At 41.5% G+C, this 10,899-nt stretch overlaps 1 protein-coding gene across 1 annotated transcript in view; it reads right to left on the bottom strand.

Annotated features, from left to right (window-relative positions):
- Positions 1-67: 67 nt before the first annotated feature.
- Positions 68-10,899, bottom strand: part of tet2 (tet methylcytosine dioxygenase 2) — a 28,903-nt gene continuing 18,071 nt past the window's right edge. Inside the window, exons 2-10 of the mRNA XM_071503405.1 lie at positions 6,774-9,746; positions 6,600-6,690; positions 6,393-6,486; positions 6,084-6,292; positions 5,711-5,861; positions 5,517-5,606; positions 4,971-5,108; positions 4,517-4,871; positions 68-4,327 (exon numbers count right to left, since the gene is read on the bottom strand). Coding sequence (XP_071359506.1) covers positions 2,955-4,327; positions 4,517-4,871; positions 4,971-5,108; positions 5,517-5,606; positions 5,711-5,861; positions 6,084-6,292; positions 6,393-6,486; positions 6,600-6,690; positions 6,774-9,702 — 5,430 coding nt within the window. The 5' untranslated portion in view covers positions 9,703-9,746 and the 3' untranslated portion in view covers positions 68-2,954. The remainder of the gene's footprint in view (positions 4,328-4,516; positions 4,872-4,970; positions 5,109-5,516; positions 5,607-5,710; positions 5,862-6,083; positions 6,293-6,392; positions 6,487-6,599; positions 6,691-6,773; positions 9,747-10,899) is intronic.

The raw sequence follows: 10,899 nt of genomic DNA, 5'->3' as shown, positions 1-10,899 counted from the left end.
TTACACATTTAAACACAGGAACAATGGTGCACAGAATATTAGTATTAACTTGGAGTAACAAATCAGATTGCTTTAAATAAATATAAATTTTATTAGAAAAACACCCACATCTCAGCAATATCAGGAATGATATAATAAACAGCTTTCAAATAAACTGCATTCAGTACATTACAATACTTACAGTATTAATACCCATCCTTAATTCCATTTTTTGTAGCATACCAAACTTCAGGAGAACTAGGAAAGCCTTAAAAAATAAAATGACAGGCAAAAAGTTGCACATTTTTTTATACCTTTAGTGTCCAACTGCAAAAAAAAAAACCCAAGTGTGTATCAACTGCTAGCTTAACCTTTGAGCTGAGCACATGTAGTGCACTAGTTAAGCCCAGAAAGTCATTCAAGTAATGTTGACTCACTCAGAAACACTCTGAAGCATCTTCAAGTATGGCTATGCTTGTAACCCGCTATATCTTAGACACCTCGGCTTTCTCACCCACAACCTGCTACTGTAGCTGGGTCCTGTACAACGAAATTCAATTTTTTTAAAATGTAAATTTATCTTACAAAACGGGAACAGTTAAAAAAACTAGACCTTCTAATGTCTGAGCTAACAGGATACTATGACTGTAAACATTGTTGTGACAGTGAGCGTAGTATTTACAAAGACTTCCTGGATAATCTAACCATGATCATTCTCTCAACCTGAAACAGTCAATGGATATTTTAAGATATGATGAGGATTGCTGATAGAGGAGCTGTGGGTCAATTTGACAGAAGAAGAAAAACATACATCAACATCAAAGAATGAGTTGTATTCCTGCAATACAAATTCTTGGTATGTACAATGTGACATAATTTATTTATTTTTTTAAACACATTTACAATCTGTTTAAATAAAATGTTTTGCAATTCTTTATTACATATTTTTTTTCCTGAAAAAGAAACGAAGTGCTTTCAGAAAATGAATATGTTTAAGAGTGGGGTGAGTTGTTACAATAACATGACAGTCATTCCATTATATATCGCATTAATTAAATCAGATAGACAGGGAAAAAAATCATTATACAATTGCTTAGTGGTTATAAATAAATTTAACTATACACAGGCACAAAGATGTGCAACTACGTTAATCATTGACCTGGTCTTGTCTCATATCAAATGCAAATGCATTACTTACTCAATATCATACTTTCCCTTTAATTAACTCAGTGCATATATGTTCAAATTACTTTTAAAGATTACCACCATCCTATTAGCTAAAATATAAGTAAAGAATTGCAGGAAAGTATCTGTTTTCTCACAAAATAAGTTTTGTCTGTGTGGAGTAGACAAGAATAATATTGGGATTCAGGATGCAATGGCAAGTCCCTGAATGTGAATTATGACAAGATGAATACAGGCAATGAAGATGTACACAAAATTAGTTGAAAATGTCCCTGATTTTACAGTAACATCAAAATTCGAGTTCAAGTAATACTTTCTACTAGATTGATAAGAAAGTAAAAAATGAACTTTTATGCCTTTTGGTGGCTTGAAGTTGAACTGTTATTAACATTTTGAAAATAATATACAAAGGAAGAAAGAAAAATATGTTATAATCCTATTGCCAAACTAGTTTTGAGGTATATGACAGGTTTGTACTGTACATTATTTAAAAGCCTTCTCACTGCCCAAAGAGTCTCACATTGTATGTTTCTAGTAGGCTGAATAGCACCTTATGAAATAAAAACAGTTGAAACCCAAAGAAATACAATGAAATAGGCTGTTAGCATTCTTTACAACACAAAAATCTATAACAGTAATTCCAAAAAGGGAAATTAATTTACTGTACAAATCTCACGTGTTTATCTTACAATAATTAAAGACCCCACAGCAAGCCAGCTGCCCTCTGAAACTGACACTGAGCTTACCCTGTTTCATGTTCCTCAGTGTATAAAAAGCACATTTACTAAGCACAACAGACATAAAACTACATGTAATATTCACAATCCAGGTTTGTTCAATGAACCTGTTGTAAGGAACATTAAAGACAGTTGCTGACAGCATAGAAAACCTGGAAAAAACTAAAATCACACAACATGGAATTTTTTTTCCTCAAAATGTTAAAAATGCACCATTAGAATGGCTCAATTTACAGTATAAATGACAGGAAAGTGAAATATGCACCAACACATGATACTTTTTTGTTTTGTTTTTTTTATATCTTTTTGCATGAACTCAGCTGTTTCATGGATTGCTCATATTCTCTGTTATAAATTCATCAATTTGAGTTTAGTGATCATAGGAAATTAATTACTGTCAATGTAGCAATACAGTAAAACCAGATTTATGATTTGAAGGTATTACCAAAACATTTAACTCCTATCAAAAAGTGCTCGAAGAAACACTGACTTACCAAAAACCATTATGATGCTGATGATTTGACAGTGACAGAAAATATTTTCAGTGTCCGGTTAACATGAGTCATTGAGTGTCACTGATAGAGTGTGATGGTTATAGTGTGAAGGCCTTTGATTTTAAAAAATGGTAATAAGCACACATTTTAGCACCGTAAATGTTGTCATTTACAAAGTCAGTGTTTTATGCCAAGATTACATCTCCAAATTTTTGTAAGAAAATAAAGCCACCAAAAATGAAACTTTGTTTCCAGTAAAAATAGCTCCTTATGTATCAGACTAATAGCACCAAAGATTTTGACAGTGTGTATCTTGCAAAAGTTGCCAAACAAAAATAAATACATCCTTGGTAGGGTCGACTAGTAAAGCTTGATTGTTAAAGAGGTGAAACACCTGATGTGAAAGGTGATTTATGTGTCATCTGATCACAGGCTCCTTTTTCTATGCAACGCTGTTGTTAATCCTATGGATAGGAAGGAGTGTTTAGATGAGGCCAGTGGCAATTGCAGACTTTGTCATAAATAAAGCACCTTCAGTTTTCTGCATTTTGAGTGTTTTCTACACAAACTGACTGTAAGGCCCTGTGACCTTGGTGAAGGCGTATGGAGATGTACTGACATAGGTGTTTGTTGTGCTGGACAAGGACCCCTCCATTAGTGCCTTGATAAAACGCTTGAAAGGAGGCTCCCCTGTGGTTTCTGATGACTCCAGATGCTCCCGCTTCACCCCCTTCTTGCTGCCTTTGCTAGGTGTCCCCTCACCACCATTCCTCTCTGCATCTTCCTCCTTCTCCCGTGCTTTCTCTGCCATCTTGGCTTCCCATAGTGCCAAGCCATGCTTGGCCTCATTCATATTTTTGTGCTGGTAGAAGACCAATGAGATGCGTGTTGGGTGGTTGCGGTCTGGATTTTTAAGGGGTGTTGTGGCGTGGAGCTCCCGTTTTGCACACTCAATGAGGACTGAGCCGTGGCTGGGTGCTACTGCCACACCACCAATATCAGGGTCTAAGAAGTTGTGCTCATTGTCTGACCACATCTCGGGCTTTTGTGGTGTTGTGGGTGTCTGTGGTGTTCCAGGCTCTTGCTTTATACCAGAGCCCATGAGGCTACCATTAGGCAGACCTAACCCTGACTGTGTCTCAGGGTTTAAACACCCACCACTTAACTGAGATGAAAGCATCTGTGGGCCAGGCATGCCCATCTCTGTCTTGATTTGCATATGGAAAGGATCTTTGCCTGGGGGTAAGATTTGAGGGCTCCGAGAGAGGTATGGATTTGGGTATCCTCCAAACTGACTGCCTTTGCTCACAGCAGCTGTATAGTCTAGACCTCCATGGGCTGAGGGTCCTCTTGTGAGGGGGTTCATAAACTGGGATTCTGAGGCACCATTAGCACCATAGGGGGTGTATGTCCTCATGGGGTGAACTGGCCTCATGCTGCAGGCATTGTAACCATTGACCTGTAAAGCTGGCTCACTGTACCTTGGCGGATAATTGACCTCATAACGTTGATGTACACCGTACTGCTGCTCTGAGTAAAGCGCTGGCCGCTGTTGTTGATACATGTCCAGGTGCTTGGGGTTTGAAGCATAGTATGGATGGCAATTGTCAAGGGGCATCCCTCCATTACATTGATAACCTGGGTATGGACGATTTGATCCATTAATGTAAGAGTTTGGTACATGGAGTGGGGAGGGATAAGGGCTGGTTGGTGTTGGTGGCTGAGGGGGATACATGCTGCCTGGCTTGGAAGTGCTTGGAAAAGACCCAGGGTGGTTAGGGAATCTGGGGTAGCTGGCTGCATTTGTTGAGCCAGGATAAGGGGGAAGAATGCTCTGGTGCTGTTGTTGCTGTAGTTGCTGAGGATGGGCGCCGAGGTGGTGTGTTGGGTGACCTGGCTGTAGGGTTGCTCCCAGAGCACCTGGAATAGGTCCTTGAAGACAAAACGCCCAAAAAATAAAGTCTTAAGCAGTAGCAAGAATAACTACACTACACAACTGTCACATCTTGTAATTGCTCTTGGTTTTTTCATTGTTAATTTAGTATATTGGCAATATGTCCCTACAAAGAGATACATTTTAAATACAATGTATAAAATGTGTCAGGATAAATATTACCTTACCTGCCATAGGAGTGCTGTGAGTGGTATTCTCATGAATGCCACCTTTTGACCTGGCCAGAAGGGCCTTCTCTGCCTTATCATTAGAGCTGTCCAGCATGGCATTCTTATTGGCAGCTGCCTTCTTAGCATCTAGCTTCTTTTGCCGGCAAGACTTGGCGGGCTCCGCAAGCATGCGCACCTGGCGGCGGAAGGCACTGAGGACTTGGATGGCGCCTGACTTGATTTTCTCTTGCTGACCCTCCTCACTGCCAAATTCATCAGTGTTGGAAGTCTTGTAAAGAGGCAGAACATGGAGCTGCTCATCGTCTGGTATCTTCCCAATCTCTCGGTTATCCTCCCTTGTTAATGTACACACCTGGAAAAACAGGGTGAGTTACTTAACACTTTTTGTCTAGAATTCCTCAAGCAAATACATGATACTTAAAAAGACATACATTTCCTAGGTTTTACTTACCACAGTACTGCCACCCTGCATGTTGTGGAGGTCTCTGTGAGCATGGGCACAGAAGTCCATGCAAGCAGTGACCCCAGAGAAGGGACGGCCCTCCTTGAGCCCCAGACGGCAATCTGTTGCTCTGTGTTCATGTTCCACCTGTGTCCAGGAATGGAAGGAGGTATATTGAAATATCATGGGTTTCTAAAGGTCACTAAGCAATATATAAGAATCTTTACAAAACTGATGTATTGTGTAGTTACTTTCAGAAATATCCATTTACATAGTAAGGATTGACTTATTGTAGGTAGTGAATTCCTGCATGCAAGTTGCGTCACTTGTGCTATATATATATATATATATATATATATACACACACACACACACACACACACACACACACACACACACACACGTGTCTTAAAACCGTGCTTGTTTACATTTGATCTAAAAATCAATTATAACATTGAGAAACTGGACATTTTCTTTTTATAAAAAATTATAACAAAATATTAAGATGTAAATTTGGATAGGCGAAGAGTCTGTTCAATGTTCACATATATTCACCTGGTTTCCATAAGCTTCAGGTGCCAAAGTTTTATACAAGGGAGCCAATAATGTTGCCAAATTTTGAAAGTTGTGCTCCAGTCTCTCTTCCTGAAAGACAAAAATTGCCAGTAGTAAGTTACTTAAATGAACATGTTATATTAATGTAACCATGGTGCACACTTCAACTAATGTTATAAATCTACATTACATACCTCTTTCATATCATCTCCTAGTAGCTTAAATTTTCTTGGGATTTTGCTCCGGGCAAACTTGCAGCCATTGTAGTACATGCTCCAAGAACAGCCAAAAGAAAAAGATGCTCCACAGGCATCAGGATCTAACCCCTGGCATGCACATGTCCTCCTGAAGGGGGAAGATAAAAAATTAAAATGTATCATTTCTGCCCAATAATTCAGTGCTCAGACATAAATTCAGTGGTGGACAAAACTGATGACTGAGGATCAAATTGGGAATTGGTACCCTGTGACTTGCTGCAAAGAAACAGGGATTATTAGAAAGAAGTCCTTAGAACAAAACCAAAGCAACATCTACATTTTTCTATGAGTTCTCTCGTGTATTACTTACTCCTCATTGAGAGCACAGCGTCTCTGAGTGAGGGCTCCATGCTTTGTTAGAGTTTCACTTAGCTCGAGGTAGAGGCGGTCAGCCAGGCTGGGCAGGATGCCCTCCCAGACTAGGATTACCACAATGATGCAGGCCGTTTCACATGTGTGACCACTGCGTTCCCGTACTAGCACCAGTAGCTTTTCTTCTATGCTGGATCGGCGAATTACCTGAAACATTACAGGTATGTGCACATGCAAATTTTAGAGGGACATACAAGAGCAGTTGATTTAACTACTTCTGCCAAATGAATACAAAATTTAGTCTTACCCATTTCGCTATGGGGCAACCCTGTGTACTTTTTCCTTCCTTGCCGGTATATATTACTTTCTCAATCCTGAGGGCATGACCAGTTAGACCAGACCTTCAAAGCAGAATAGAGACATTAAAGTAAACACAAGTACAACAGTACACAGTGGTGCTGTAACACAGTCCATGTTTACAGTAATTTTTCAAGAGGTCAAATTTGTGGTTAACCTTTTTTCCATCATCTCCCGTATACCAGCAACACTAGGTGCTGACCCCAGGTGAGTGTAGTATGGGCCTTCGTCCTTCTCACTGATTTGTTCTAAATATTATAAAGGAATATACATTAATATTCACACAACCAACTGACTGATATTGTTTCAGAACCGACACTAGGAGACTCACCAACACAGTGACAGGATGCAATGTCATATTGTGTTTTCATGGGGGTATCCAGTAGATTCTTTATAGGGGTATCCAGTAGCTTCATAGGAGACTCCATAAAACTTTGTAGGAGGTGATCTTTCTTAGGGGTGGAATCAGGTGGTTTTCTTAGAGCTACAGTGGCTGAGGCAGCTGCAGATGATTCCACCCCACTCAGGTCAGTGTTGGTTGACAGGACTGTAACGGGCCCAGAAGATTCCACCTTGACTTTATTTACTGAATTGATGACAATTGATTTCTTCTCAAACACAGGTGAAAGCTGGTACTGGTTCAGGCTTTCTTCCATAGAGGCTAAGATGCTTCCCTGCCTCTTGCTTTGTGTGCACAGGGATTGTTGATTCTCCTGCTTGATTTGCATTCCACCCATGCCTGCCTCTCTCATCTGCAATTGCTGCTCCTGCTGTTGTGAACCAGGGAACTCAAATCTGGGTCCATTTTCCATTTTCACAGCTCTCAGGCCATGTTTGGGGTCACCAGTGCTCTGAGGGGGATGAGGAGGGCCCTGGCGCTCCTGCTTTTGTAAGAGGTGCATACGCAGGGCTGCATGCCTCTTAAAGTCTCCATGGGGACTTGGAGGTCTCAGAGGTAGTCGAGGTCCCATTTGGAACTGAGTGCATGACGTTCTCAGCTGCTGTTCAGCTTTAGGATACATCTGTGTTGAAACCTGTTGGTTTAATGCACCTTGTGGCAAGTGAGGTTGTGACTGTGTAGAGGTCTGGGGGAAGTCTGTGTGGTTGGGCTGGTGGCAGTGGTTGTTAGGCCGCTGTGGTTGAAATTGCTCGAGATTACTGCTGCCTGAGTTCAGTGGATACTGCCTTTGATGTTGTTGTAATTGTTGCGTTTCTGTTGCATTATTGTAATTGAATGTTGTATGGTTGTTGTGCTGGATGTTTTGATTATTGGATTGAGCAGAAATGTTTTTAAGAGGCTGGTTGAGTTGAAGCTGCTGCAGACCTGGCGGAGGCTGACTGTGAGGTCTGTAATTAGGAGACTTGAGTTGCTGCCCTTCAAATTGTGGCGGGTGGGACAGTGGACGCTGAAGATGACAGTGCTGTTGTTGCTGTGTTGCTAAAAACCCAGGTGACAGTATATCCTGCAGGTCAGGGTCTTCACATAAGTGCTCTGACTGCGTCTGGGTATGGTAGTGGCTGTCTGCCTGCTGATTCTGGGGGAAGTTACGCTGTTCAGGCATTTTCTGGGGTTGAGGCTGCTGCATTTGAGGTGCTTTAGAATTTGATTGCTGCCACTCAGGGGCAGTGTTGTGCTGGGCTGGAGCACAGTGTGTTTGGGCTGGGAGACAGTCCTGTTGCTGCTGCTGGAAGCTGGTAGACCCCTGGCTGCTATCTGTGAAAACTCCTCGTGTCTGGAATCTTTGTGCCAGGTTTGGCTCCAACATCTGGCTGTGAACCTGATGGTTAGCTGCCTGCTGCTCTGACTGAGGCTTAGAAGAGAAGCCTCTCCACATGTCCTGCTCTTGTGCCTGAGATGATGGCCCACTTGCTGGCTGCTGCTGGGAATGTGAAGAGTTCAGCTCTATCCAGCCTCTCTGGTGGGGAGTCGAACATGATAAGTTGGCTCTCTGCTGAGACATGTTCTCCATCCCATTTTCTAACCCAGCGTGATGTGGCTGCTGGAGGCTGGGCCCCATGGATCCCACACTGTCAGCTCCATGTGGCTTCCCAGCATTTTGTTTAAAGTTCTGGGGTTGAATCCCATACTGATGGCCCCCATCAGTGCTATGGCGCTGATGCTGACCAGACCCAGGTCCCTCATTTTGCCCCATCTTCTGTATTCCAGAGTTGGGAAAGGGTCCATATCCACCTGCCTCTGCTGCCTGTAGAGGAGCACTGTGCTCCAAAAAAGAGTTCTGGTTAAACTCCTGGTTGGCTTTCACATATATACCTTGAGGATTTGTGTCATTTGGATAACACTGTGGGCCATTTTGATGGTTTGAGCTATTGGCAGTATTTGTTGGTGAGATCATACCAGGCAGCTGACCAGAGTAAGAAGGTGGCCGCTGCTGATGCTGTTGCTGCTGGTGGTCTGCTCCAAAATTGTTGCAGTATCCATTCACTGTATAGTTGACAGAGTTGTAAGTTTTGCCTACTTCAGCATTGCCAGGTGCCACAGACTGCTGTTGCTGTGAGTCAGGTATCTGAGCTGAATTGGGCAATCCTGAGGTTAAAGAAGGTTGAGCACCTTCACTGGGCAGTTTATTTGCCAGTGAACCATTAACAGTATCAAATTGTGACCCAGATGTTTGTGGTGCAATTGACACTTGCTCAGGATAATACTGAGACAAAGTTTTCTCTAAAAGATCACCCGGAGTGCTTTCTATGGTTGAGGGGGGTGATACAGCACCATTTGGAATTGAAACTTGTTTACCCCTTGGTAGACTGAAAATATCACCATTCTGAAAATGACAGTTCCTCTTGTCTAACTTAATATCTGTCTGTGGGGCATTGCATTCGAACTCTGTTGGTTTTGTCAACTCAGAAAAGTTGGCCACCAAACTAGAGCTCATGTCGACATTTCCTTTAATCTCAGAATCTACTTTAAGTTTTTTGGGCTGGTGGGCCAGTAAGGACTGCTCAGTGAGGGCATGGTTCAATTCTCCATTCATCACTTCCCCATTCATCATGTAGGCTCCTTGATCGAATAGCCCTTGTCCTGAAGCAGGGCTGTTGCAGGTCTCCCTGTGCCTCTTCATGGAATTGGCACCTGTGCTGGGTTTGTAATGGTTCCAGTTCGTATCCCCAGTGATCTGCACAGAATTTCCCTCTGAAAACTGGCCTCCATTCTGTAATTTGTGAGAGATGTTGCGAGATTTGCCAAATTGTGCTAATATCAGACTTTCTTCCGTCTCATGTCTAGTCTGTTCTGTTTCCATCTGGCCTGTTCAGAGTCCATCCACAGGGCTGCCCTCTGTCCGTCCTGCAAGGCAGAATAGAGAATATAAATATTTTGTTACATCATTCTTTAGTCAGAGTTATGTTTTTAAATACAGTAATACTGAATGTACTATAATAGAAACTGCTGTGCCAATATTTTAGAGTTAACTAAAATAAAAAGTTAATTAAAATATGCCTCATTAAAGATGCGCTGGGGTCTTGTCAGGAATGTGTCAACAAATGCAGTATAGTGTAAAGGCAAATGTGTGCCCCAATGTGTTGAAGAACCACCCAGCCAACGTTATAGTGTACAAAAGTGTGACAAAACCTAAGATTTCTGAATATCAGCAGTGAATTAAGTGATGGTTTGGTTCAGAAACCATTTAAGTTTAACTAAATATTTTGAGGAAGATCCTTTTTAGTTCTTTAACACCAACTGTTCTGATTTCATTACTGTCAAACACACTCTGCTGACAAACACCTTACTTAAAGTCTTAACATGGCCTGGCATTGAATGTGTATCAGCTGGGAACACAATCCTGTCATAGAATTAGATTCACCCTGACCTCATCCCTCAACCACCTGAAGACCAGATAGCAAGTAGAAAGTGAGTAAGGAGATGAGGATACAGATTAGAGGTTGTCACAGGGCTATTTTGGCTAACAGTGGACTGTGAGTCACCATTCTGAATTTAACATTCACAGCTCAGGAAAGGGTGTTCAGAATGTACACCATGTTTTGTGGACACATTTTCGGTGGGCAGTATCTGGACTGTACTGCAATAGATGTGATTCCTCTGGAAGACCCTTGTCTCAAACTGAAAGCTGCCACTTCCTGTTGTTTATTGTATGTGCATAACAAATCTAAAAAAAAAATGCTGGTTTTTAAACAAAATTTCTGTTTGGAAAAATGTCCATCAACCAGTTAAAAATAATGATATAATAAAAAACATAGTGGGTGTATGTATGCATACCCAACTTCACTGCTCTCTCAACATTAGAAGACAGTGGTAATCATTTTAAATAGAAACACTAGGAACGTGTTCTAAAAGGGGGAAAAAAAAAAAAGGCTAGAGGAATGCTGAATTTAAAATGCACATAAATCATCCAGGGCAGAGGTGCTTGGAACATTTCTTTTCATAGGTTTTAAGTAACTTGCAGTATAGAGTAAAATTTTAATGAAAGACTTTTTTCTGG

Source organism: Trachinotus anak, unplaced genomic scaffold (assembly GCF_046630095.1).
Source record: "Trachinotus anak isolate AG129_WGS33_773 ecotype Australia unplaced genomic scaffold, CSIRO_AGI_Tana_v1 ptg000019l, whole genome shotgun sequence".
NCBI classification, from domain to species: domain Eukaryota; kingdom Metazoa; phylum Chordata; class Actinopteri; order Carangiformes; family Carangidae; genus Trachinotus; species Trachinotus anak.
This window is presented reverse-complemented; position numbering and strand designations above follow the sequence as displayed.